Genomic DNA, 26,925 nt, shown 5'->3' on the forward strand with positions numbered 1-26,925 from the left:
ACGGCACGGACCACCACCACGCAATGTCCAGCCGGCCCTGGTGGGTGAGACCCCACTGCACTAGGCGCTCCATCTCCGTTAAGTCCCCACGGCCGGGCACAAAGGAGCCGCCCGGCAAGCACTAAACGGATGGAGTGAAGGAACGGAAGAGTAATAATGAGTGAAAGGGCCACGGAAGGCAAACGCCGCGAAGCCCAGCGCGCACGCGGTCGTGGCGAGAAGGACGGCGGGTAGCGCTGCGGCGCCCTGAGAAGCCCCGGGCAGCCCCGGGAAGCTCCGCCCTCGCCTCACGCGGCGCTCCTCGCAACCAATAGGAACTGTCCCCGGGCCGCCTCTGCGGACGCTCCCGGCCCGCGCGCGGCTTCTCAGCCAATGGGAGCAGCCGGCGTCGCCCTCGCGGCGGGGCGGGACGGGGCGGGGCGCGGGGGTCCCGGGACAGCTCAGGCGCGGCGCTTTCCCCACGTCGTGTTCCGGTGAGCGTAGTCTCGGCTCCCGCTCAGCCCAACCGACGGACGATGGGGACTCTGGGCGCCCGGCGCGGCCTGGAGTGGTTTCTGGGCTTCTACTTCCTCTCCCACATCCCCATCACTCTGCTCATGGACCTGCAGGGGGTGCTGCCACGCGATCTCTACCCCGTCGAGGTGAGGGCGCCTTCGCTCCCGATCGCCGAGGTTGGGGCCCCTCGTCGTAGCGGTTGCCCCGGCGTCCCCATCGCGTCCCCTCCTCGGGCCTCGCCCACTCCGGGTTCCCTCCCACTTTCCTTGGGTCCCGCCGGCGCTCTTTACCTCGACATCTTGGGCTTTTCTTTGTTTATCCCTGCGTCTTCTCCCAGGCTTCCGGGAGTGGGGGGGGGGGGGTGAACACCTTGCCCCCTTTGAAGACAGTTCTCTCTCTCTCTCTTTTTTTAAAGACTCCCATACCCCAGCTCTAGTCAGTTGTCCGTATTTGAGGGAAAGGGTCTGGATGAATGGGCTTCCCAGGTTGGCTCAGTGGGTAAAGAATCCGCCTGCCAATGCAAGAGATGCAGGAGACACGGGTTTGATCCCTGGGTCGGGAACGTCCTCTGGAGGAGGAAATGGCAATCCACTCCAGTATTCTCGCCTGGAAAATCCCGTGGACAGGGGAACTTGGTGGACTACAGTTGATAGGGTCGCAAAGAGTCCGAAGCCACTGGGCACACACACACACACAGTGGATGAACCAGTGTCTAAATTACGAATTGGTTTTAAAGTTGTGTTTCCTGGGAGGGCTTTAAAAATATCGACTAATCGCAAAGAAATATCGTGCACGTAGAATTAGATGCGTCTATAAAGAAATTGGCAGAGAACGTCTTGATTTCAAGATTAGGATCCTGCAACTTCAAAATCTCGGAAGTAAATTAAGGATACCTTGCAAATAGGGCCTTTTTAAAAATTGTGTTTGAATAGGAATGATCGTTTGAGTAGAAATACAGGCAAAGGCCCCATTTCCTGGTTGTTGGAGAACATTCTTTACACTAAACTTTGCTTTAAATGCTTTTGATTTTTTCAGGTTTATTTTCATGCCTGGACTCTATAACCTGCTATCGTGGAATTCCAGTCCTCAGTTCTACCCTTCTCCAGTTTGTCAGCAGAACTATAGGCAAGCCTGACTTGTCTACCTAAAGATTTGATTTTGCCTCTGTTTGTCCTTAAATGCTTTTTCTCTGCAAAGCAGGGGTTCTTAACCTGAGGCCCATGAACCCCTCGTGGGGTATGCAGAATTGTGTGTGCCCTGTGTTTTACATAGCTTCCATCAACTTTTTCAGGGGTCTGACCTTACCAAAAAGGTTAAGAGCCACTGCTCAACAATATACCCCCACTCCATAGTCTGGTTTGTTTCTAGCTCCAAGCGTAACTAGGAAGATCTCTGACCTACCTTTTCCTGGGATAAGTGTAGGCTGTGTGTGGCAAGAGCATTGGACTGAAGTCTGGGGATTTGGTTCTTCCAAAAACCTCTTGAGCGCCTTGGGCAAGTCAGGGCTCTTCAACTGTTAAGAAAGAGAGAGTTGAGTTAAATCACAAGCTCAAACATATACTAGGTATATTAGTTTCCTCTTGCTTCTGCAGCAAGTTACAAAAATAAAGTGGCTTAAAACAACACGAATTTGTTCTCTTTCAGTTTGCGAGGTCAGAAGTTTGAAATGAGTCTTGCAGGCCTGATTGCTTCTGAACGTCCTGGTGGAAGATCTGTTCCTGGCCTCTTCCAGTTTCTGGTGGCTGCAGGTGTTCTTGGCTTGTGGCCACGTCACATCAGTCTCCGCTTCTGTCCTTACTTTGCTTTGTTTTCTTTAGTTCAATCTCCTGCTGCCCAACGTTTATAAGAACACTTGTCATTACATTTAGGGCTCGCCAGATAACCAGGATAGTCTTCCCATTTCATGATCCTGAACTTTAACCACATCTGCCAAGTCACTTTTGCCAAATGGGTTACATTCATACATGCTGGTATGATTAAGACTATTCAGCCTACTGCCTACGTCCAGGCGGTACATGATCTTGGCCAACAGAACTCAGGCAGGCTGACTGTTTACAGTCTCTCGTGTTTTGAGTCCCTTTACTCCTGGCCAGCTCGGTGACTCCAGGTAGCCAGCCTTTCTGGACTGAACAGCTGTTAGTTTCTCTCTCTCTTTTTTTAAAATTGGATGTGGACTGTTTTTGAAGTCTTTATTGGATTTGTTACAGTACTGCTCCTGTTGTATACTTTTGGTTTTTTGGCCTTGAGGCATGTGAGGTCTTGGCTCCCTGACCAGTGTTTAAACCCACATCCCCTGCATTGAAAGGCGAGGTCTTAACCACTGGACTGTGCCAGGGAAATCCCTTCCATATTTTTTCTGAATGTGCCATTCCCACAAGTCCTTGCTCACAAAATACAATTAAAATTTGTTCAAAATCATAAAGACCCCATTTAAACTTACATATTTGATTTGGTAAAGTTTTCTTAGCTTTAGTTTTTTAAGTTGACTTATTGTCGAAAGTGGGAGAAGGCAATGGCAACCCACTCCAGTACTCTTGCCTGGAAAATCCCATGGATGGAGGAGCCTGGTAGGCTGCAGTCCATGGGGTCGCTAAGAGTCAGACACGACTGAGCAACTTCACTTTCACTTTACACTTTCCTGCATTGGAGAAGGAAATGGCAACCCACTCCAGTGTTCTTGCCTGGAGAATCCCATGGACGGAGAAGCCTGGTAGGCTGCAGTCCATGGGGTCACCCAGAGTCGGACACGACTGAAGCGACTTGGCAGCAGCATTGTCGAAGGTCAAGGGCCAAAGCAGGCCATATCTGACCAGAAACTGTGTGTGTGTCTATCTTCGGTGCTATTTAAAGGCCTTAGCTGTGCCCGGGTGTCTCAGCTTTGAAGGCCTGTGTCTCTAATCACTTTTGTTGCTTTGGGGTGGGCAATGATGAGTGTGTTGCTTCCATATGGGGAAATAATAATAATAAAAGCCTTGAGTTATTTTCAGATTCTCCTTGAAAAAATGCCGAATTTTAACATCTGTTGTGTTTTTCCTCCCTAAAGAGAAGAAATTTTCTCCTCGAACTAAAAAGCTTGTAGAGATCACATAATGGTTAGGCTGAAATTTGCAAATATCTTTCTTGGTTTGAACCAGATCAACTCTTGGGGAAAAACTCTGAAACAGTAAGAATTCAGTTTGGATTAGGACACGGAGAGGATGGAAGCATTTTGTGATATCATTTGCATCTGGGTAGCATTGCTTCTATTAAAATAAGGAAAAACAGGTGAGCATCTAGGCCTGAAATCAGCCTGTGTGCTCACTCTAAGTTTAGAGGAGTGCAGGACCGTTCAGTAGCAGCTCTGGTCTAGAAATCCATGTGCATAGGCCAGGTGAATATTTTAATGGATAACAGTGCTAAGTTGAGTCAAGTGTGAGTCAGGTATAAATGGAAACAGTTTTATTACCTTTTTGGGGAATAATCAATGACTAGTTGCATGCTGAGATTGTATTAAGATTAAACTGAACTCCAAGTCCGTATTAATTATATTCAAGTAATCTTAGCATTTACTGTGTGCTAGCCATTGTTCTAGGACTCTAAGTATTAACTGATTTTATCTTACCAACAATGAGGTGGGTACTATAATTAGGTAACCAGCTTAGTGAGATTTAAGTGCTTTGCTCAGCGGCAGGCACTCTGCCCCCAGGTACCATGCTCTTCACTCTGCTTGGGGTTTAAGGGTGTTGACCCTCCAAACAGTTGAAAATCCACTTATAACTTATAGTCAGCCCTTGGTACTCACGTTCCTCCCTATCCTCAGATTCAGCCAGCCACTGACTGACCATGTAGTATTTACCGTTGGAAAAAAATCCGTGTATACGTGGACCTGCACAATTCAAACCCATGTTGTTCGAGGGTCAACTGTATTTTAAATTTTGCTATTATCATTCTGAACCTCTTAGAAATTACACATTTCTTGTACAAATCTTCTTGGATTTATGAAATAAGTGGATCTGAGAGCATGAATAATAATTAGAAGGTGAAGTTCAAATGAACCAGAATGCCTTTTAAATTTTGTTGTAAATCTTTTAAAATAGGTCTGTCCCTCCAATTTTTTTTTTTTTTTTAAGTAAATCTAGAAAGCAAAAGAGGATCTTAAAAAACATTTAGTCCAAGTTGCTTGCTTTACAGATGAGAAAACAGAGTCCAGGAGAGATGCAGGGATTTAACCTTGATGAATATTTTCTACCACATTACCATCCTGAAAAGTGCTTAGAAAGAAGCTAAGGATATTTCCATAAATTTAAGTTTCAAGTCAAATACAAATTCAAGATCATTTGGTCAATAAATTGGCTATCTAGCTGAGGCCCTTCTGTCATTAATTATACTAACTGTGTGTTCCTGGATATTTGCTTAAAGGTCACTCTCAGCAAAGAGCCCTCTTATTTCACAATAGTGAGTCTTTAGATTAAAAATTAACAGGAAAAGTATCTTTGGATTTTCCGTTGTAAGCCAGATTCCTAGCTTGGAAGTTGTCTTATAATATCAAGGCGCCATCCAGGAGGTTGAATGCCACAGACCTTCAGTAGTCTATCTGGGGAGAGCCCTAGGCTTCTCCTGGGAGCACAGAAGGGGCAACCTCAGACCCCCTCCTTCCTCCCCCTGCCTCCCCAACCCCCCGGCAACATGGATCTGCATCTTTCGTTTTGACAGTGTTATCTCGAAGCTGGGGTCCATGCTAGCACTGAGACCACTCAAAAAGCTATACAGTCTGTTCCTCTACAAATATCCCACTGATCTCCTAAAAAAAAAAAAAACAACTTTTGAACTAGGGGAGTTAAGAATGAAGAGGAATTTGAGATTTGGAGATTATTTAAATTGTCTAAAATTGCATCTTCACAGAAGTTAGATTTACCTTCTTTCCATTCACCCCCCTACCCCACCAAAAAAAAAACAAAAAAAATTCATATCTGTACTTGAGGAAATCTGGCCCTTGGAGGTTGGTGTTGCTGTTGTGAAAAGACAAACCTCAGGATGGTTTTCATATCATTTCTTTATAAAGAAGGATACTGTTGGCCAATACACCCGTTTGTGTGTTCAGCAAACTAAGAGCCTGTTAAGTGCCACTCGTTGTTCTTGACAGGCAACACACCTGGATGTGTGTTATCACAGATAAATTCTGGGCAGCACACAGGGGCTGGAAGAGCTGAGAAAAGCTGCTGGGTGAAGGTAACATTTGAGTTAGAGCTTGTGTGTGTGTGCTAAGTCACTTCGATTGTGTCCGACTCCCATGGACTGTAGCCCACCGGGCTCCTCTGTCTATATCGAATTCCCCAGGCAAGAGTACTGGAGTATGTTGCCATTTCTCACTCGGGATCTTCCTGACCCAGGGAGTGAACCTGTCTTACATCTCCTGCATTGGCAGGTGGGTTCTTTACCACTAGTGCCACCTGGGAGAGCTTGTGAGATTTGATTAAATGACCGTCCAGGCTGCACCACTAAAGCCAGCTGTGAGTGCTTTTGGCCCACCAGCTGTGAGTCCGCTGCCCAGGGGCTGTGTGATGAGAGGCACGTCCACAGGGTTGGAGCTGCAGAAGCCAGTCCTGCCAGCTGGCTGTACTCACCGTGTTCCTCGTCTTTTCCCAGCTGAGAAACCTGCAGCAGTGGTATATCGAGGAGTTCAAAGACCCTCTGCTCCAGACCCCCCCGGCGTGGTTCAAGTCCTTCCTGTTCTGCGAGCTTGTGTTTCAGCTGCCTTTCTTTCCCATCGCAGCATATGCCTTCTTCAAAGGTGAGTAAGTGAGAAATCCCATTTTTGCCCTGAGACCAGGTCTCAGAAATCTTTGGGGAAAGTTCCACCAAGGAAGGGGAGTGGTCCCTGAAGGATGTGTGAGGGTGATACAGGAGTGGGAATGGTCAGGATCAATCTTGGGAAGGGACATCAGTGTGGCTCAGGATAGTGGTCTAGGGTCAGTGGGGCTGCAGGACTGCCTCAGTCAACTGGAAATCTCGCACACATGCCACCTGAAGCTACTTTACAGATTGAACTTGTTCTCTTTTGTTTTCCTAGAATTTTTTGTTTTGGCTTTTATTTTTCAGCTGTGGGTAGTATCATACTGGCTTATAAGCAGTAGCAGCAAGTTATCTCTAAGTGGCCTGACTTCTCACTTAAAGATTATTCTTCCAGTGTCCCCATATGACTATTGTTTTTAAAAAGAAGGCGGCCATACCAGTGTTCATTGTAAATAAACTTATACAGGTTATTTCCCACTGGAGCCCTCAAATCCATCTCTTAGCAGAATCTGTTGATTCTTCTCATCCATATATACTTACTTAGCAGAGAGATGCTGCTGGCAGAGCTGCCCTGCTCCTCACCTCCCTCCCCACCCACTGTATTTGAGACCAACTGAGTTTACCTTATAATGGCCACTTTACTGCCCTAGAGTTTTTCTGAATTTCAACTCCACCCGTGTTCTCTGGCAGTCAGTGCTAGGGCTCCATCTGTCACATAAGGACTGCACGTTGGACGCTATTATATCATTTGTTTCCACTTGGAAAAGGAGGTAGAATGACTGAACTGAAGGGAGCAGGCAGAGACAGGGTGGAGGGTATGGCGGGCTCCCCTGGAGCCATGAGCAGGTCTCACCCGACTTTCTCTCCTCGCTGACCTCAGGAGGCTGCAAGTGGATCCGCACCCCTGCCATCATCTACTCGGTTCACACCATGACAACTCTGATTCCCATCCTCTCCACGTTGCTACTCGACGATTTCTCCAAAGCCAGTCATTTCAGAGGACAAGGACCTAAGACTTTCCAGGAACGACTATTCCTGATATCTGTCTATATCCCCTACTTTCTCATCCCTCTTATACTTCTGCTTTTCATGGTGCGGAACCCCTACTACAAGTCTGAGGAGAAAAGAAAGAAAAAATGAAAGAAATGCCCCCAAGGCCAGGGGAGAGGTGACCACTGGGCTGTTTCCTGTTGGACCCAGTACCAGGAACAGTGCTCAGAACCCATGTTTTCAGTAGTATCTGAACCACAGCAGCAGCAACACACATGAGCAAGACCCTGGCAGGAGGCATACCAAACCCTCACTTTCCAAGGGCTTTGACACAGACAGACTGACCACCTGAGGACGGGCACAGAGGTGTGGGCTAGGTGATTGGAAGTGGTGCCAAAGGTCTCCTCAGCATGTCCCCAGGTGCCACTGCAGGATTACTAAAAGCAGAACCAGACCAGAAATCAGATAAACCTCCAAGAAACATGGCCTGCTTGGCATATTCGTGAGTCATTTGACTCACAGGATACATGAGACTAAAACTGACTCATGAGTCTCTACAGAGTATCACTGATGAGCAAAATTGTTTGAAATTATACCTAATATTCATTAAAAATTGTTTCCTTGCCCCTACCCCTAGGTAGGGGTGAAATATTCTGTAAGAGGTTATAAATTTAGTTTTAAGATTCAACCTTGGCATGACTTTCAGTTGGAAATGGGTCAGACTGGAAGGTATATTGTTTCTGTCCTAAAACAGGTCATCCCAGGAGAAGAGAATTTTTAGAGTCTCCTTGTTCATTCTCTTTCTAAACCTTAGTCTTCTGTTAGTTTTTACAGACCACATGAGTTCCTTTACTCTGAGGTCTGGTGTCTCAAACCTGAGCTGGAGGAATGCTTCCTACTGGATAACTTCCTCCTACCAAACAGTTTCATAATTCTTTGTCCTGTACCCACTTGGGGTAGGGGTGGGGGGCTGGCCATGACAGGTCCAGTGTGTGCATATAAGGTCTCTTTATTTGGTATCCTGCTAGCTTTAAGTTCATACTCGAGGCCGACTCAAAAAGGCTTGTGAACGCACATGAAAAATGGTAGATGCTGGTCCTGGTTAGTCCCCCCTTTTTGCCTGTTTTGCTTACAAGCCCTAATGGTCTGATTTTGGGGAATCTGACTCGTGTGTCTGGTCAAAATAAAGGTAGCTGCTGACTACTGCCTGGTTTTGTTCTGTGGAGTCCAGGGTTCTTACAATGGGTTAATAAATGTACACTTCAAGGGCACGGAAAAGAGGTAGATCAAGCCATTTGAAAATAATAATTTATTGCTTTTCCTTCCAAAGCTTTGTGAATTTACAAAAAAACAAGTTGACAGGCTGCTCAGTTGAGACTGAGAATGCAAGAGGTGAGAACCTGGACCACGATGGCCACTGGATGTTCGCCTGCAGATGTGCACTGACATCTGTAACGGACTCCCCCAGGTTTGCTACTGCCTTCAGCGGGGCTGCAGTTCCTCACACAGCTTCTCACGTGACACACTTGGGTCACTGGCCAAGTCATGGAATGGTACAGAGGTTTTTTTGGTTTGGGGGTTGTGGGGGTTTTTTCCTTTTTTTGCCCTCCTGCTAGAAAATGAAAATTTCAGTTCATTTCTGAAAAATAAATTGGTCAATAAATTCATTTTGTTCTGCTTCTACTTTACACAAAGCTTCATATTCAACCCGATACCTGAAAAACAAAATTGTTTGAGGTTCTCAAAATGGAGAAAATAAACCATGAACTTAATTCTTCCAGAGAAGAATAGAAGTGATTTAGATGATTCCAAGAAATGGTGTGAGTTCAAAATGAAGTTAGTGAGGGCAAGAGAGAGAAATGAGGCAAAGCTCTGCCTAGGCCCACCCCTGAGAAGTCTGCAGCCCTGAAGAGCTTCCTTGCAGAGAGCCGGCCAGCTCCAGACACTCAAGTGTGTGCCCTCAAGCTATGAGAGGTCTGTCTGACATTAACAAATTTTCTTCCCATCAAATTAATTTTTAAAATCTTCAAATCAGGATGATAAGACACTATTCCTGGGAGAACAATGATGAAGAGCAAGGGTAACAGGTGACCATTCAAGAGGAAAAACAGAATTGCAGTTGAGTAAAGAACTTGCTTTACGACAAAGCTTACCTTTCAAGCTGCATTTTCTTTTCTGCTATTAGTGCCTGAAGTTGCTGCTGTTGGGCTTCTCTCTGTTTTGCTATAGATTTGAGCAAGTTCCGAGCACCAATGGCCTAGAAAAACATGATATTGCCAAAGAACGTCATTACTTCATTAAAGTTCTCAGTTGGGGAAGGAACCATGGGGCTATGGAGTGGGGAAAGGTCGAGCTTCAGAGTTTTAGGAGTAAGTCAGAAGAAGGCTTAACCTCCTGATCCCAAAGTGCCTGGTGAGAACAGAGCTGCGGCTGAGCATCTGCAGACCTAGGAATCGAGGGCCTGGCACACAGTGGCCCATCTGGTGCGCCACTTAGCCTTGTGGCCTTTGCTAAGTCATCTATACTCTGCACGCCTTCATTTCTTCATTTATAAAATGAGGGTCAGGTCAGTTCAGTTGCTCAGTCATAAATGAGGGTAAACTACCTATTCATCGTATCTCAGTGATGATGTGAAGATTGAAGGAAACAAAGTATACTGGCATGTAAGTTCAATAGTGGGTTAACTGGACCAGGAATTACTTATTTTTAAATTGCAGTATAATTGATATATATTAGTTTCAGGTATACAACATAATCATTCAATATTTGCACAGGCATTCTTATTTAAAATCCTGTTTTAATTAAAGAACCCCCCATCACCTAGCCCCCCCCGCCACCAAAAAAAATAAAAGGGGACTTCCCTGATGGTCCAGTGGTTAAGAATCTGCCTGCCAATGCAGGGGACATGGGTTCAATTCTTGCCGAGAAGATCCCACAGGCAACAGGGCAACTAAGGCTGCGCGCAGCAACTATTGCCACAGCCACTGAGCCTGCACACCCGAGAGCCTGTGCTCCGCAACGAGAAGCCGCTACAGTGAGAAGCCACACACCACAGCAAAGAACGGCCCCGGCTCGCCACGACTAGAGAGCCCACACAGCAGCAACGAAGACCCAGCACAGCCAAAAGTAATTTTTTTAAGAACCAGATTAAAAAAAAAAAAAAAAAGGAGGGGGGTGGCCAGAAGGATGAGAGACTAGTGAACCAGGCCAAAAGTTAGACAAAATACTTGCTGATCTTACCTTCATCTTCTCATTTTCTGCTTCCTTTGCAAGCTGGTCAACAAGCTCAATTAAGCCACCAACTATTTTCTGAAATTGGCCAATTTCTTTTGTGGAAAGAAGAACAAAAACAAATGTTTTATTTTTCAGCCTTCCCACTCTCCCTCAGCATTTCCTTGTGGCGAGAGGGCAGAGCTAACCACCTCTTCTAATTTGTGTGAAAAGCCATTTGGTGTCTGACAGCCTTGATCTGAACCTAGAGAAGGGTGGCTGTGAGCCCAGAGCTGGGTTGGGGTGTATTGGGATCTTGAGTCCCCACTGAACCAGCCAGAAGCTGTAGCTTGGGCTGTGAGGCTCCTGATGGGCGCACCTTCGGATGGACCGCATCCTGCTGTCCTAGGAATGACAGGAAGCACAAAGGGCTGACCTCACTAAAGGACCGCCTCAGCATCCGAACGCTGCCTCTGGACAAGCCACAGGTAAGACTAGATTTGACTTGATGAGGACTGAGGGCTTTCCACCTGTGACCAGAGCTAATAAAAAGCTCAAAGCATTTAAGGAGTTAATCTCATTTGTTCTCCAGTGTATAGTGGAACCCGTGTTACTGAGGAGTAAACTAAGACCCAGAGGGTAGGACAGCGTGCACACAGCGTTCAGAAGACGTGCGAGAGGACCCACCACCTTCCGCCAGTCAAGCTCTCTCCAGAGCCGATGGACTCCCCAGAAGGCTCAGATACAGGCTACATCTGCTCTGTTTGCTGCTACTGGGCTTGTGTGGCTGCTGGGACAGGAAGCATCCTGGCTATCACTAGCTTAAACCAAAAAAAAATGACTTCATTGAGTCTTTTGAACTGCCTCTCCAAACTCCAGGTGATCAACTCTCCAAACAATGGCAAGTCTGCCACTGAGAACACTATTTCTCCCAAGAAATCAAATCCTAACTCTCTTTCCCACCCCCAAGTCATGGTTCTGAAGTTGAAGGTTCCTGGGATGGCCTACCTAAACAAACACCCTCCTGTCTCCACTACAGTGTTTGATCGGTGCCCTGGGACTACCCGAGAGCACAGGAGGGCTTGCAGACAAGGTGGGTAGCACATGGGAATTCAGGAGGGCCGGGTTCAACCTCCTGGGAGACAGCAGCTCCATTTGGGCAGGGCCCAGAGCTACAGTCAAGGGGTGGGGGCAAGACACAAAGCTGAGTGGCACCATGTCCCCCCAGATGACACTCACTGTCCACAAAGTCCTTGCACTCCTCCTTGAGCTCTATGGTCTGCTGGGTAACCTCTGGGTCCAACACCCGCAGCTTGTTCAGCTCATCAAAGTGCAGCCCTGCTTCAGCCAGGATGTCCTTGGCCATGGCTGTAAAGAAACCAGCCCCAGTCCCCGATCACTTCGCAGCCCCTCAAGGAGAAGCCAGCTTCCAGCCCAGCCCCACTCCTGGTCCCAGACACCAAGGACAAAAGCCCAGATGTTCCAAAGGCTCCCCCTTCCCTCTGCCTCCGCCTCTCTGAGCCTCACCTGTTTGCCTTCCAGCTTCCCCAGAGAAGAGAGGTTCTCTGACAGGGTCAGCCAGGGAGAGGTGTGTCATAGGAGCAAGGGTCAGGAAAGAATAAAGTCCAGTTGCTTGTCACAGGCATCGTTCATTCAACACACATTCCTGGAGTGCCAACTAAATGCCAGCACTGCTAGATGCTGGGGGTAAAGGTGCGTGCAACATGGTGCCTGCCCTGGAGGAGCACAGAGTGTAGCTGGAGGAAGACAGACATGGACACTGCAAAGTTACACTGTGTTAAGTGCTTTTACAGAAATATCACTAAAGAGCTGGAGGAGAAGAGAACAGTTAACTTGGGGTGAGGGAGTGACATGTGAACTAAGCTGGGAGCCATAAGCATATTTCTTTATCCCCAGTTATGTACCCAAAAGGACATAAAAGAGCTTTTCAAATATAGTGCTCGAACATGAAAGACAAGTAAAAGAGAAAATTGGAGGGAATTAAAAATTAGGGTTAAAAATAAACAGGAAAAAAAACCACAAGAAGCCAGGGGTAAGAATATTACCCATAATGTATGCCACAGGTACACCTGCCTCAACTGGGACCCAAAGCTGGGTCAGTCTCTTTCTAGCGGAAAACACAAAAAGGAATGAAATATCAGCGAGAACATGCCAAGTAAGGAGGTCAGAGAAAGGCATTCCAAGCAGAGAAAACAGCCTGGACAGGAGCATAAAGCCATTGAAAGGGCCTATTCCTGACTAGAAGTTGAAAGGACATGAGAGAGGGAAAGCCGGATGGAGCCAGATCAGAAACACCCTGTGGGCCAAGCTAAGGAGTTTGGCTTTTTTTCCATAGACAAGAACCAACAGAGGTATCTTCTCCCTTCCCAGGCCACCTCGCATTCCTGGTCCAAAGGATGCCTCAGTTCTGGGAAGGAAACACTGAAAACTCACCCTCATTCTGGCTTAAACACACATACAAAATAAAAATAAGAGAGCACATGCCCTGTCTAAAAAGGGAGGCAATGCTACTTAGGTCTAGCTCTTGGCTGCTACACCAACTTGGAAACCCCCGGTGTTCCAAAGGCTACCACAGCCTGGCCCTGCACCAGTCCTTCCCTCCCATCTCTCCCAGCCTCCCCTGTTTCCCTTCCCAATACGTTAGAGAAGTTCTGTTCTGAATGGGGTGATTCTGGGAGCAACTTGCCGGGGTAGGTATACCATATAAAGAGCAATGGTTAAAAAGAATTAAGTTCCACTGTTCCCAGAACCGATTTTCAAGAGGACCAGAAATCCAGATTTACGTATGCAATCTGACTTTTAAAGAACAGTATCTCCTTTAATTCAAAAATTTTAAGAAAAAAAAACACCCAAAACCCACATCCAAGATTGTGTGGGCCAACTAATGCATGTCTAGCTGTGTATGGCCCAGGGCCTTTGGCCTCACTGCAGTCCATTCAAGTAAGTCAGCTAGCATCTTCCTTTTGAAACACTTTAATCATTCAGAGTTCCCTTGTAATTGGGCCTTTTAAAAAGATCTGTCTTCCTATTTGTTCTGTTTGCACATATAGTCTAAGTCAGGGGCCCCCAACCTCCGAGATCTAATGCCTGATGATCTGAGGTAGAGCTGATGTAATAATAATAGAAATAAAGTGCACAATGAATGTAATGCACTTGAATCATCCCAAAATCATCACCCCCGCCCTGCCTCTGCCCCCTGACCATGGGAAAACTGTCTTCCATGAATCTGGTCCCTGGCGCCTAAAAGGTTGAAGACTGCTTGTCTGAGCATTTAGCACCTACCAGGTGAGTGGTAAAGAATCCACCTGCCAAAGCAGGAGACACAAGAGACACAGGTTCAATACCTGCGTCGGGAAGGTCCCCTCGAGGAGGAAATGGCAACCCACTCCAGTATTCTTGCCTAGAAAATTCCATGGATAGAGGAGCCTGATGGGCCGCAAAAGAGTCATACACAACAAGCTACTGAGCGCACACACAAGTAACTAACCAAACTGCTTCAAATAACCAGAGGGCACAAAGATCTGCTTCAATTTGCACTCCCTTCCCAGAGAGCTTGTATTTATTCACAAACATCTACTGTCCCGGGGATAAAGTAGTCAAGAAAATGCTTCAGTGCTTCAAGTTCCTGACCTCTGGACAGACAGTAAACAAATAATCACAAATTGTGATAAAAGTATGAGGAAAAGCACATGGTGCTACATGAAGCTGTAGCAGAAGGATAAAATTCATGTGGACACAAAATTACCCCCCAAAATTGCAAACAAAAGTCTTCTGAAAAAGTGACACGCTGAGAACTAAAGGCTGTCCAGAAGTTTGTCAAGTGAGGGGAGGAGGCAGAAGGAAAAGCATGTGTGAAGATGCTGAGGCTGAGAAATGGAACCTGTAACAAGAGCCAAGACGCTAGTGTGGTTGAAAGGCTGAGCAAGGGAAAAAGAGAAACGGGATGAGGTGAGATGGGAAGGCTAGGGCTGGATGGCGGAGGGCTCTGAAAGCTGCAGTAATAAGCCTGATTTTCTCATAAGCGTTTAATGGGCAACCAGTGAATTCTCAGCAGAGTGGCATAGTCAGATATGCCCTTTAGAGAGATCACTCAGACCCAGGATAGAGAATGGGTTGGAGGAAGAAAGAGGAGGGAGCTACAACTATCTTGCTCATCACTGTTAACCTAGCATCTAACATGATGCCTGCACAGAAACTGGCACTCAGCGAATGTATGTGGTATGAATGACTGTGAAAACAGAGCAGGCTATTTCAGTAACCAAGGCTTGGAGCTGAAGAAAAGTGTTCCGATTTGAGATGTTTTGTAAGTCGAGTTGATAGGACTTAGTAAAGGATGACTGAGGCAGGGGTTTGGGGAGGAGTGAAAGAGAGTCAGGCAAGATTCCCGCGTACCTGGCCTGAGCCAGCTGCACGGCTGGAAGAGATGTTGAATGAGAAGGGTCAGACCGGAGAAGAAGCAGAGAACGTTCAAAGTCGATTACCGGATTCTCTCCCAACTCCCACCACACGCGCATCTGAGGAACACCGGGCACAAGAGCCGGACTGAGCTCTAGGAAGATGAGAGTGGTGACGCGCTCTCCTCCAAACCCACCCCCGGGCTCTCCCCGGACTCACGCTGGGCGCTCCGAGCAGGCTCCACCCGTGGGGTGTGGGGAAAATTAGGAAGACCTGGGTGTGGAGCTCGCGTCTTCACTATGTAAACTCTTTGAACTTAATCTGAGACGCAGTTTCCTCCTAAGATAGTTGCGAGCAGCAGCGCGTAAAGCTCCAGGCCCTAGCCGGGGGTAAAACCGCTCCCAGAGCCTGGCGGAACTCCCACGTTTCTTTCGCCCCGGGATTGCTTTTTCTCGGGGTGCAGGCCTGTTAGGCTCATCTCACCCCGGGCCTGCCCCAAGCCCGCCAACCCAGGGTCACGGCCTACCTGTTCACTCCGCAGCGACAGCGCCGGCGACCCAGGCTAACGTCGGAAGTCAGCGCCTCTCTCCAGTCCGCTGCAGCCGACACCCTGCCCAGCAGCCTCAGCCGCTGCCACGGTGACAGAACCTGTTTACCTCTAACGTCACTTCCCGACCCCGGAAGCACTTAGACCCATCAAGCCCGCAGGGCCTGCTGGGAAACAGAGGCCTGAGAGGAAGGATAACTGCCTACGAGCCCCAGAGCCTTTGCGTCGGAAAGGCTACCGGAAGTAGCTATGCTCTCAGCGCAAAATACTCTCAGGGGCCCCTCCCTCCACCCTGATTGGGTGCTGGGTCTGCCCCGCCTTCTAGTCTCAGGCTCCAGCCGGCTTGGGGCGGAGTCCTCGGGTGGAGGATGTGAGTTTCGGCCCGGGATTGCTGGAGCTCTAGGGGCCACAGTTCGGGGGCGGCACGGTGTCGACTTGCAATCCGGCTGAGGGGAGAGGCGCCACCGGGAAGGGTGAGAGCCGAGCCGGTCCATGCCCTAGGGGAAGGGATGGTTGGGTCCTGGGCTGAGCAAACAGAGCCCCACGCGGTCTTGGGGAAAAGGCGTGGGACGGCGAAAGGGGGGTGGAGAGCTCAAATCCTCCCCTGGGAATGGGTGTCAGAACCGGTTTCTGTTTCTCAATAGTGAGAAGGGGTACGAGTTGGGAAAGACTCTACACTGTCATGGAGAGGTTGGGTCTGTTTTAATTTCCCCACGCCTTTTGGATGTAGCAGTAGGATTACACCTTGGATTTTCTGCTAGATCCGCCCTCTCTGACCAAGATCGGCTCCTCCCCTCGCCATCCCTGGTGTGACGAATTTCTGGGACCTTCTTTCCTTAGGACCCCATCTTCTAACACCGCCGTGATTGTTTGCCCGTTATTCCGCTTAGGTTCCCATTCGCTTTGCCTAGTGTGACACAGATAGGCCCCGAGCATCCCCAAATACCCACACACAAAGTCCGGAAGGAAGAGCTTTCAGTGGAAACTTCATTTTCACTGGAATTACCTTCTGGGGCGTCACCTGCCACAGGATTCCTGGAACCTATTGGCCTGGGCAGAATCTGAGCAACTGAAATCTCAGCCGACGTCGTCCAGGGGCTCAAAGCAATTGCTTTGTTGGAAAAGAATAGATTAGTTTGGATTTGTCTTCCTTTGTGGGCAGCCGCCTAACCTTTGGTGAGCTCCTTTTCTTTGATCTTGGGGAAATTGGGGCTAGACACAAAATGCATAGAGAACTTGTTAAAACCTGTTAAGGGGTGGATTTATTCCTTCCGGGTGGGCAGAGTTTGGTAAAGTAATCTCATACCATTCAAGATTACTTACTGATTGGGCAGTCTGCTGGGGCGGGGCGCTCATCTCATCCATACTGTACAAACCACCAAAGGAGTTCAGCATTTCATACAGCACCTGTCCTGGCCCTTCCTTGGACATTCTTCCCAGGTTGGTCAGTCACTCAGTCATATCCAACGCTTTGCAACCGCATGGGCTGTAGCCCCCCAGACTCCTCTGTCCATGGGATTTCCTGGGACAAGAATACTGGAGCAGGTTGCCATTTCCTTCTCCAGGGGATGATCCCGATCCAGGGATCAAACCTGCATTTCCTGTGTTTGCAGGTAGGTTCTTTACCACTGGCGCCACTGGGGACCTACTTAAATCTTTTCGGGAACAATTTCAGTCTAACAGATTGACGAATACTTACAAATGTGCATGGCATTGTGTTAAGCACTGCTTGGAGAGTGGAGTAGTAAGTGTGGGAAAACCAGTGCACTTCTTCTGGGTTACACTTAGAAGAGATAATGATGTAAACTTCAGCATGCTATGATGATGAAGTGAGGTCATTTCACTTTTTTTTCTGACTCCCATTACCAGCACTGTAGTCCAAGCCTTCCATCATCTCTTGCTTAGACTTCTGGTCTTCACACTTGCTCTCTTGCATTCAGAGTCCACTCTCTACACAGTAGTCAGGGTGATCTTAGGTCATATTGCTTCCCTGCTCTAAACCCTACAGTCGATCTTCATTGCAATTAATATAAAATCCACTCTTCAGTGTGATCCGTCCCTGCCTTCCCTGACTTCGCATCCAGCCATGTTCCCCCTTCTTTCTTTGCACCGGCCACCTTGGCCTTATTTCTGCTTCTAAAACTTGCGTCTGACCGAGGAACTTTGCACCTACTCTTCCATCTGTCTGGAATGCTTTTAAGAGCTTAGCTGGAATATCACCTTCCCAAAGAGCCTTACCCTGACTCCCCATCTAAATGAGTCCGTCTTCCTAGTCACTCACTTTACTAAGTACATTTTTCGCTTCTTAAATTGCCTTCTTTTTTCATTTTCTTGTTGTATGTGTCTTCCCACTATGAGGTTAGCTTCACGGGACTGACTCTCTTGTTCTCATCTGTATCCCCAGCACCTGGCACAAAGCAGGGACACGATAAATACTCTTATTATTTTTATTCTCGTTAATGAACAAGAATATTCATGTTTCTTTGAATTCCTGAAGTCAAGGACAGTATCATTTCATCTCTTCCTCCTGCTTAACTTGGTAGGCACTCAATATTGTTTTATTGACAAATGAGTTAAATGAGCTGATGATATATATGCCTTGGGTAGTACCTGGAACAGAGTAAACATGCAAAGAATGTTGGCTTTTTGTTTTCTCTTGGTGAATGAATTCTACCAATTCTTCATGTAGAACCTAGATCACAAAGGGTGGTCTGGCTTCGCCTTCCTCTGCTCTCCTTGCTTCTCTGTCCTGTAAACTCCTGTCAGTGTTTCAGTTTTCAAATCACTTAATTGTTCTTAGACTGATTATTTGGTTCTTTTTCCCCATTCGTGTTGGGCGGGAAGAGAGGAGGAGATAGGGCTGGGTCCCCTCTCAGGAAAAAAGAAGCAAAAATAGCCATCCTGTAGTTGTTCTAGCCTGAAAAATGGTGACAATTTCAGGAACTCAGGGCAGGGCTGATGCCAAAAAAGAGGAAGGTCAGGAAACCTCAGCGGGAACCAGGATAACCTCTGCCAGGAACACTGGCCAGCTCCCTCCAGCCTGGCTCAATCTGTGTTCTCCTGAAGTTGCTGTTACTTGCCTTCCTGAAGCCAGACTCTGGGTGGTGCTCAAAGGAAGCACTGGTGCAGGCTGCCCCGAGCCTGGAGTCATTAGAAAGGAAGTGCATCCTGTCCCTCGGACTCCTGGGAAACTCCTAGGCTGGCTGGATTCCCAGGTTTGGCTGGAAATCTTGGATCCTGGGAACCTCGAGAGGGAAACAACTGGAGTCTAACTGGTGGATCCCCAGGGTGAGGTCTTCTGCTCTGCCTAGTCTGTTCCTGGAGCTATCTCTAATTAGCTGCAAGTGTTTGCTTGACCTCTTTGTTACCCAGAGCTGGGAGGAGTCTCAGGGACACTGATGAGGTGACCAGCACTGGGTTCTGGGAAACTCTGCTCCCAGACCTGGTAACTGGTACCATGAAGAACAGCAGGAATGTCTTTTTTGTCGTTGCCTAAGGCTCAGCTTCTGTCAGGGAGTCTTGGGCTCAGAAGGAGAGAATGACTGGATGGTCAGTGTTTGTCTTCCTGTCCCCTCCCAGCTGCGGGCTCTCCTCCACTGACTCCTGTCTTCTCTCCCATGTCCTGCTCACAGCGCTGAGAGTATGAGGCTCTGGCCTCCACTGGCCACTCACTCGTGACCCTTCCACCACGGCGGAGCCTTCCAAGCCAACCTCCTGCCGTGTGGTGATCTACTTGCAGCGGGAGATGTCGGGGGATACCTGTCTGTGCCCAGCCTCGGGGGCCAAGCCCAAGCTCGGAGGCTTCAAGGGAGGAGGCCTGGGCAACAAATACGTCCAGCTCAATGTGGGCGGTTCCCTGTACTACACCACTGTGCGGGCACTAACCCGGCACGACACCATGCTCAAGGCCATGTTCAGTGGGCGCATGGAGGTGCTGACCGACAAAGAAGGTGAGGCGCGGGGGCCTGTTGGGCGGGGTTGGGGTGGGGGGTGGGAGGAGGAAGTGACTTCAGAGCATGGCCTAAGCCTGGCAGATCTGGAATCTAGATTCACTTTTCTTCTTCATGTAGTACAGGACTCCTTCACCTGGAGTTCTTATGCAGCTTCAGAATTCTCTGAAACTGTACATGGAATGTTGTGTGTGTACATATTTTTCAGGGAGAAGAGCTGTACTTTTTAAAAAGTTCACACGGGACTAGATTCTCATAAGAACCATCACCAGAGTGCCTGAGCAGTGGGCAGAAAGCAGGCAGGGCTGGGTGGGAGTGTTGCCAGGAGGTGGGCCTGGAGGGGCTGTGTCTTCTTGGTTTCAGGGAGGAGGGGTGGAGAGCAGCCATGGACCTCAGAGCCGGAGGTTCCTCCTGTTACCCTGTGCCATGGGCTCTGTGCTCCTTATCACCTGCCACCAGGCTCGTCAGGTGGTTTTTGCCTGCTGTCTGCCCTGAGGTACCTGGAGACAAACAGTAACCCTCAGGGGCCTGTCTGAATCCCTAGGCTGGATCCTCATAGACCGATGCGGAAAGCACTTTGGCACCATCCTGAATTACCTCCGAGATGACACGATCGTCCTCCCTCAAAACCGGCAAGAGATCAAGGAACTGATGGCTGAAGCGAAATATTACCTCATTCAGGGTCTGGTGAACATGTGCCAGTCTGCCCTGCAGGTGCGGAGGCAGAGGCAGGGCGGGCTGATGAGGTTGGGGTTGGCTCCCTCCTTCAGGGACGTAGGGTGCAGTTCCTGGAAGGCCACATGGCACATATGAAATGATTCCAAAACTAGTTAGACACACCGTGTTGCTCAGGCCAAGCAAGCTGGCAAAGTGAGTGAAAGTCGCGCAGTCGTGTCTGACTTTGCGACCCCATGGACTATACAGTCCATGGAATTCTCCAGGTCAGAATACTGGAGTGGGTAGCTTATCCCTTCTCCAGGGGATCTTCCAACTCAAGGATCAAACCCAGGTCTCCCACATTGCAGGCGGATTCTTTACCAGCTGAGCCACAAGGGAAGCCCCAGCAAGCTGGCAGCCAGTCAGTTTATAAGGTGATGGACTCAGGCGGAGTGACAGGACCCTGCTTCTAGTTTATATGCCTAGGTATCTGGAGTTTAGGTTTCTGGAAATGGGGATCTGCTTGCCAGTTGGCAGTTTCTCCTGCCAGAGCCTCCTGTCTCTATCTGATGCCTCAACAAGCAGGGGGGTGGCCATGGCAGAGGGGCTCTGACAGCTCCTGGGAAAAGCCTGGCAAACAGAAGATCTGGAAAAAAAAGGCTTGTTTGCTGTGTGTCACCCAGGACAAGAAGGACTCCTACCAGCCTGTGTGCAACATCCCCATCATCACCTCCCTGAAGGAAGAGGAGAGGCTCATCGAATCCTCCACCAAGGTACTGGGACCTCCAAAGGGTGGCCAGGGGCGGCAGGCTGGGGGTGCCAGGTCCCCAACCCTCACGCTCTCTCCCCTCACAGCCCGTTGTGAAGCTGCTGTACAACAGGAGCAACAACAAGTATTCCTACACCAGGTAGGGGGCACCCTGGCGAGGGTGGGGGATGGTGCCCAGGCAAGAGCTGAGTGGACAAACTGGGCAGCAGACTCAAGGGAAGCCACCTGCACGCCTGGCACAGTTGGCATGAGTCTGGGTCTCGGGAGAACAGAGCAGAAGGGGAATCAGAGCCAAGGCATCTGGAACTCAATGCGGGGCCCTGGCCGGGATGGAGACAAGACGGAACATGAACGTGTAACTCAACATGCATCACGTCAGGCAGTGGGCCAGGGGTTTTCCCCGCATTCTCTTACAGGGGTGGGAGGCCAGGCGGCTGGAACTCCTCTTGAGGCAGCCTTTGTTCTTTGCATCCGGGCCAGTGGCCTCCTCGTCCTGCAGTGTCCTCTCAACAGGCCATAGCTAGGTACAGCTGAGGCTGCAGGCCCTCAGTGATTCCCCGGGGCAGACATATTGCCAGGGTCACCCCTGCAGCAAGGGAAGGAAGCTGACTGCCGTCTTAACAGGAAGACCTGTTGAGATGGCAGTCAGCCTCCTTTTTGGGCCTGCTGAGAGGAGGCCCTCCCTCAGCTCTCTCTGTTGTAACTTAAGTCCAATTCACCTCCTTCCCCTCAGAGGCCCCCAGATTCACAGGGGACCCTGTGACCCTTTCTCACCGTCCCTCTGGCGTCCTGACTTTCCCTCGTTTTGTGAGCACGACAGGGGAGGGGAGGGCTGGGGAGGGCCCAGCCTGCACCACCCTTGTGCTGGGCCCTCACTCCCAGGCCGGTGGGCTCTCACCGGTTTTTCAGCAACTCCGATGACCACCTGCTGAAAAACATCGAGCTGTTCGACAAGCTCTCCCTGCGCTTCAACGGTCGCGTGCTCTTCATCAAGGACGTCATCGGTGATGAGATCTGCTGCTGGTCCTTCTACGGGCAGGGTCGGAAGCTGGCAGAGGTGTGCTGCACCTCCATCGTGTACGCCACCGAGAAGAAGCAGACCAAGGTACAGGGCTTCCGCCTGCCTGTGTGCGGCTGCACCTTTCACCACCGGGCTCACATCCTGCTGTTTCCCACACTCACCGCAGCGGTATCGCTCAAGGACAAAAGCCAATGCAGGGAGTTCAGGGAATGCACAGAAGGTCAGCTGAGAGGCAGGGCTGTTGACCAGCGGGGGTAATTGGAGTTGGCCCAATTCAGATCTGAATCCTGGTCCCAAAGTCAGTTTTCTGATTTTGGATAAGACATTTAGACCATCTGGGCCTCAGTTTCCTCATTTGAAGATATGAGAATGGAAGTATGAATTTAACAGAACTGTTATGAAAATGAGACAGTTCTGAGGAGAAGCAGTGCAGGGCAGGAGAAATAGCTGTTCAGTCCTCCAGCCCTTGCTGGTTGGGCGTTCCTGGTCAGTCAGCTTGTCTCTGCAGTGACAACACACTGCCAGGCACGAGTAAGGGATTTAATAGGAGATGACAAATTCAATTTTTATAATCTGTAAAATGGAGACTAGGGCTGTTAGAAATTTAATTCTCTATATATACCCACATATATATATTCTATATATATATACATATATTCTATGTATATACACACATATTTTATATATATATATATATATATATATATATATATAAAGGATCTTGGGGCTTCCCAGATGGTGCCAGTGGCAATGCAGGAGACACAAGAGATGCAAGTCCGATCCCTGGGTTGGGAAGATCCCCTAGAGGAGGAAATGGCAACCCACTCCAATATTCTTGCCTAGAGAATCCCATGGACACAGGAGCCTGGTGGTGTGTGTCCACGGGGTCGCAGAGTCGGACATGACTGAGCGCACATGCACAACAAACCCAGCTAACTCTCCCCAGGCTGCCAGCAGATGGTGCCTCCCCAGAGAACAGCTGCCCCAGTGTGTTCAGGAGACGACAGACTGCCAGGGTGGAAGGGCGGCTTGTCTCAGGGGAGAGCTGTGTGCATGTGAAGGGCTCAAAGCAAGAAGGCTTTTTTGTTTTCTGTGTGCCCGGCTGTCTGCTCAACACTTTACAATCTTCATATAACATTCACAACAGTCTCTTAGGTCAGTGTTAACATTTGGAAACTCAGGCACCACAAAGTTAAGCCTGAGACCCCACAGCTAGTAAGTGGGGGAGCTGTTTGTACCTAGGCCTGACCACAGAGCCAAGGCCCTGACCTCTCCACATACTAGTCCACTGGTCTGGGATTGGGTGGGGCAGGGTACTAGTCTTCTGCATCTTTATGTCCATAGAATACATCTCCTCATGCCTCCTTCAGAGGACACCTCCACCCACCCTCGCAAGACAGAAAGTCATGTCTCTTGATAGACTTCTGGAGGCCTCATGGAGTTAGCAGGGCCAACGGCCCTGACATGCTGTGCCCTCTTTGGGATGAAACCTCATGCTGTTCTCTCGTCCCAGGTGGAATTCCCAGAGGCCCGAATCTATGAGGAGACACTCAACGTCTTACTCTATGAGACCCCCCGAGTCCCTGACAACTCCCTCTTGGAGGCCACAAGCCGGAACCGCAGCCAGGCTTCCCCCAGTGAAGATGAGGAAACCTTGGAACTGCGGGACCGTGTCCGCCGAATCCACGTCAAGCGCTACAGCACTTACGATGACCGGCAGCTCGGCCACCAGTCCTCCCATCGTGATTAATGAGACCCTCCTGGAGTCAGGGCACGGGACGCCCCATTGCCCCTCTTGTGGAGACCCGCCCCCTCGGCCACCCCACTCTGCTGCTGGCTGGGTCTCTGCCCCAGCACCCAGAGGCACAACAGGACCTGCCCAGGAGGTCAGAGGGCCTGAGCAGCGGAGGGCTCGAATTTCTCTGCCCGGCTCCCTCAGCACTTCAGGAGGACTGGCCCCTTTGCTCAGCCCCTCCCTTTCTGGCCCTGGGCTGAATGGACTGACCTGTCCACCTCCCATTGGGAGCATTCCCCTCCTCCCTTGGCTGAGCACACCTTTGCTCTGCTGAAGGCTACTTTAGGCCTCAGGGGAGGCCCACGGGGAACGGGTTTCTCTCTGAGGAAGGTGGCTTCTGGTGCTTTGGAGGCCCAGTTTCTTACAGGAGGTGGGGCTCCTTTTTTCCTAAGCACAGGCTTGATGAGTTACGTTTTTAACAAATAATCTAGGAAATGACTAGTTTTTAGTTTTAGTTGAATAATGAGGGGACTGGGTATTTCTGCTACCCCTCCAGGGTTCCAAGATCCGTGGTAAAGCAGAACCCTTGGCCCTTTTGCTACCTTTGGGATCTGTTTCTTTAAGCACTTTGTACTTTTATTCAGGAGATTTGTAATCTGCCCTGACCCACGTCATCTTCTGATCGAATCCCCTTTTCCCTGTAGAGTCAATCTAAGGGAGGGGAAAGAAGCAATAAAAAAACTGACCAGCTCTAGCTTTGCCACAGTGGCCAAGCAGCCAACCCAAAGAGCACTGACGGGGTGAGTTTGTGTAAGTTAGGACCTGTGGTCCTAATAACACCCCTAGAAGAAAGGATCGTTTACCCCCACATCTTCAGAGTCACATATGCACTGACTTTTAGGGTCTTACATGACTGTTCTCTTTGATTCTCTCGCCCTTGGCTCTGAAGCAAGCTGTCCTCACTTACTGTAAGCTCAGAGGGCCGTTGTGGTGGCAGGGGGCAGGAGCTGCAGCAGGCAGGCTGGAGCCCATGGGCCCCACACCCACCTGCCCATCATCCGAGGACAGCAAACACAGCCCTGCATTCCCGGGGGCCCCACTGAGGTGGTTATGCTTGGCCATCCATCCTCCCGCCCCCATCCATGTTGTTGGTTTTGGGGATGGTGGTTCTGCCCAGTGGTGAGTTCCTGAACACAGGAGAATGTGTGTAGCCTAAAAGCCTTGAAAGGGTTCTTCATTTCTTTCTTGTTGGGTAAATTTGGCTCTAGAGATGCCGCACCCTTGGGTAAGGGTGCAAGTTCCAAGCTCCTCTTCAGGGCTTCGGTTTTCATTCCCTTCTGTTTGGCTTGGCCCGCGGGCAGCTGCTTATCTGAATTCTTTTCTAAAGGAATGCCACCAGGAAGGAGCTGTTCAGCCAACCTAACAAACCAGCACTGCACTCAGCAGTACCCACTCAGTCAGGAAAGGACATAGCTGATCAAGTTCATGTCTCTTGACTACTCTGACCATAGCTAAGTGGCTGCTTACAGTTGAGCCTATGGGCAAATGTCAGGCCAGGATTAGTAGACACGAAGACCTGTGCTAGGGCAGGAGAAAGGTGACTCTAATCAGGCGTTTCACGCTAGTCGTACTCTTGAATGTATAGACTTTCAGGTGAGGCACCTTGATGGTCAGCTATGAACGGTTCTTCAAGCCTTCACTGGAGTAATAAGATGAAGACAAATCCATTTCTTTGGCCAGATTCCAACTCTGGGTTTCCCACAGTGACTGGAATGCTTCTGCTTGAGGCCACCAGTCTGTTTCCTCAGCTGCCTTCCCAAAGCCCGTTAATACTCAAAGTCCCAGCTCCCCACTGAGGTATTTTAATGCTTGTCCCTTAACCTTCCCAGTCCCTGGGCCTCTCTTCACTGCTGGGACTTTGAGATCCTCAGCTGTCTCAGTGGTGAGCAGTCTTTTCTTCCTGAGACAGCACAACAGTCTGGGACTCTGGGCACTTATCTCTTCCAGTTGAAAATCGCTCTTTGGTTTTAAAATACTAACATTGAACTCACTGAAGTAATCTTAGCTTTTAAAGTCAGACTGTGTTGTAAGGGTTTGGGGAATTTTGAGTTTCCCAGCCCCATTCAGAAAATGCTCTTGGCTGTGTAAATTTTTCAATTCTGAGCAGCCCTGGGGAATGTACACAAAAAGTGTGGATCAAAGTTAAACCTTGTCAGTGTCTAAGAAAACTGGAAGCCTGCTGTTAACCACACGGGCCAGCATTAGGTTCTATTACCTGACCAGGGTCTGCTGAAGGATGGCACAGGTCCTGGCATGAAAGAACTTCTTTATCATGTAACTACAATTCCCTGTTGCTCGGCATAGGTGATGGAAGCAAACACTAATTTCTAATAAACCTGTGTTACACTGCGGTGCTTCAGAGCCGTGCTTACAGGGAGTAGAGCTTGGTCACTCACTGCTGTGTGGCCATAATTCATGTATTTCTGTTTACCACCTGACCTGACCTTCTCACTGGGGCCTATGCCCCATTGCACTCAGTTGCCCTGCAACCCAGGCTCCCCCTGGTGGAGGATTAGTGAAAATTGGTCAGTCATGTCTGACTTTTTACGACCCCAGACTATACAGTCCATGGAATTCTCCAGGCCAGAATACTGGAGTGGGTAGCCTTTCCCTTCTACAGGGGATCTTCCCAACCCAGGGATCGAACCCAGGTCTCCCATACAGCAGGTGGATTCTTTACCAGCTGAGCCACCAGGGAGGCCCAAGAATACTGGAGTGGGTAGCCTATCCCTTCTCCAGCAGATCTTCCCGACCCAGGAATCGTACCGGAGTCTCCTGCAGTGCAGGCGGATTCTTTGCCAGCTGAGCTAAGGTGGAGGATTAAGGACAACACTATAAAGGGCTGGAACTGAAATTTAATATTAAGAAAATGGTAGTCAGGGAGCAAGCAAGAATCCTAAGAATCGGGGCAAAAATGCAGCACATTTTTATCTCTGGCTCTTGGAGATCTTCAAGAAGCTCAGAAAGTAGCTTGGCTTAGTCACTGTCCATACCTAACGCTCCCTGGCTGAGTTTCTGCATTTCTGAACTGGAGGCCTGACAGACTCGTGCCCGTGGCTGGCAGGCCCACTGCTCCAGGAAACCCAACAGGCTTGCCTTACTCCTTTGACCTTGCTGCTGCCCTCCAGCTCTGCACTTGGCAGAGGGTAAAGAAAACAGAGTCCAGCCCATCCCCCACTTCACTGGCTGAGTGACCTGGGAGACATCAGGCAAACCCCTGCCCCACGATGGAGACAGACACCCTAGCTGAAGGGGCAGCTTCCTGAAGGGCAGTTAAGGACAGTAACCAAGGGCCCCCGCCAG

General features: G+C 49.3%; 3 protein-coding genes across 12 annotated transcripts; 2 read left to right on the forward strand and 1 right to left on the reverse strand.

The window, feature by feature from the left end:
• The first annotated feature begins 403 nt into the window (after positions 1 to 403).
• TMEM97 (transmembrane protein 97) lies at positions 404 to 8,460 on the forward strand. The gene is made up of 3 exons (XM_061390504.1): positions 404 to 641; positions 6,121 to 6,265; positions 7,148 to 8,460. Exons 1-3 carry the CDS (start codon positions 516 to 518, stop codon positions 7,405 to 7,407), a joined length of 531 nt encoding a protein of 176 aa, XP_061246488.1. The 5' UTR covers positions 404 to 515; the 3' UTR covers positions 7,408 to 8,460.
• Positions 8,461 to 8,551: 91 nt separating this feature from the next.
• On the reverse strand, positions 8,552 to 15,556 carry IFT20 (intraflagellar transport 20). 5 transcript variants are annotated; one of them, XM_061390509.1, is made up of 7 exons: positions 15,410 to 15,553; positions 14,881 to 15,002; positions 11,995 to 12,224; positions 11,707 to 11,835; positions 10,498 to 10,583; positions 9,411 to 9,514; positions 8,552 to 8,972 (listed from the first exon to the last, which is right to left on the reverse strand). In XM_061390509.1, exons 3-7 carry the CDS (start codon positions 12,062 to 12,064, stop codon positions 8,891 to 8,893), a joined length of 471 nt encoding a protein of 156 aa, XP_061246493.1. In that variant the 5' UTR covers positions 12,065 to 12,224; positions 14,881 to 15,002; positions 15,410 to 15,553; the 3' UTR covers positions 8,552 to 8,890. The 5 variants fall into 5 exon arrangements, with proteins under 5 accessions (XP_061246493.1, XP_061246492.1, XP_061246491.1 ...); XM_061390508.1 differs by having other exon boundaries at positions 14,881 to 15,037; XM_061390507.1 differs by lacking the exon at positions 14,881 to 15,002 and having other exon boundaries at positions 15,410 to 15,556.
• A 105-nt stretch (positions 15,557 to 15,661) lies between these two features.
• Positions 15,662 to 25,972, forward strand: TNFAIP1 (TNF alpha induced protein 1). 6 transcript variants are annotated; one of them, XM_061390500.1, is made up of 9 exons: positions 15,662 to 15,903; positions 16,321 to 16,606; positions 16,871 to 17,043; positions 19,063 to 19,380; positions 19,925 to 20,094; positions 20,721 to 20,810; positions 20,893 to 20,945; positions 21,716 to 21,911; positions 23,341 to 25,972. In XM_061390500.1, exons 4-9 carry the CDS (start codon positions 19,176 to 19,178, stop codon positions 23,575 to 23,577), a joined length of 951 nt encoding a protein of 316 aa, XP_061246484.1. In that variant the 5' UTR covers positions 15,662 to 15,903; positions 16,321 to 16,606; positions 16,871 to 17,043; positions 19,063 to 19,175; the 3' UTR covers positions 23,578 to 25,972. The 6 variants fall into 6 exon arrangements, with proteins under 6 accessions (XP_061246484.1, XP_061246485.1, XP_061246482.1 ...); XM_061390501.1 differs by having other exon boundaries at positions 16,461 to 16,606; XM_061390498.1 differs by having other exon boundaries at positions 15,662 to 16,606.
• The last annotated feature ends 953 nt before the right edge of the window (positions 25,973 to 26,925 follow it).

Source organism: Bos javanicus, chromosome 19 (genome assembly GCF_032452875.1).
Source record: "Bos javanicus breed banteng chromosome 19, ARS-OSU_banteng_1.0, whole genome shotgun sequence".
NCBI lineage: Eukaryota > Metazoa > Chordata > Mammalia > Artiodactyla > Bovidae > Bos > Bos javanicus.

Bases quoted from the DNA above. Each gene is read 5' to 3' on its own strand.
- TMEM97 (XM_061390504.1), top strand. From the start codon at position 516: ATGGGGACTCTGGGCGCCCGGCGCGGCCTGGAGTGGTTTCTGGGCTTC. The intron at 642-6,120 runs GTGAGGGCGCCT...GTCTTTTCCCAG, and splicing joins GCGATCTCTACCCCGTCGAG to CTGAGAAACCTGCAGCAGTG. The intron at 6,266-7,147 runs GTGAGTAAGTGA...CGCTGACCTCAG, and splicing joins AGCATATGCCTTCTTCAAAG to GAGGCTGCAAGTGGATCCGC.
- IFT20 (XM_061390507.1), bottom strand. From the start codon at position 12,064: ATGACACACCTCTCCCTGGCTGACCCTGTCAGAGAACCTCTCTTCTCT. The intron at 11,836-11,994 runs GTGAGGCTCAGA...GTTTCTTTACAG, and splicing joins GGAAGCTGGAAGGCAAACAG to CCATGGCCAAGGACATCCTG. The intron at 10,584-11,706 runs GTGAGTGTCATC...TTTCCACAAAAG, and splicing joins GTGCAAGGACTTTGTGGACA to AAATTGGCCAATTTCAGAAA.
- TNFAIP1 (XM_061390497.1), top strand. From the start codon at position 19,176: ATGTCGGGGGATACCTGTCTGTGCCCAGCCTCGGGGGCCAAGCCCAAG. The intron at 19,381-19,924 runs GTGAGGCGCGGG...CTGAATCCCTAG, and splicing joins GGTGCTGACCGACAAAGAAG to GCTGGATCCTCATAGACCGA. The intron at 20,811-20,892 runs GTACTGGGACCT...CTCCCCTCACAG, and splicing joins TCATCGAATCCTCCACCAAG to CCCGTTGTGAAGCTGCTGTA.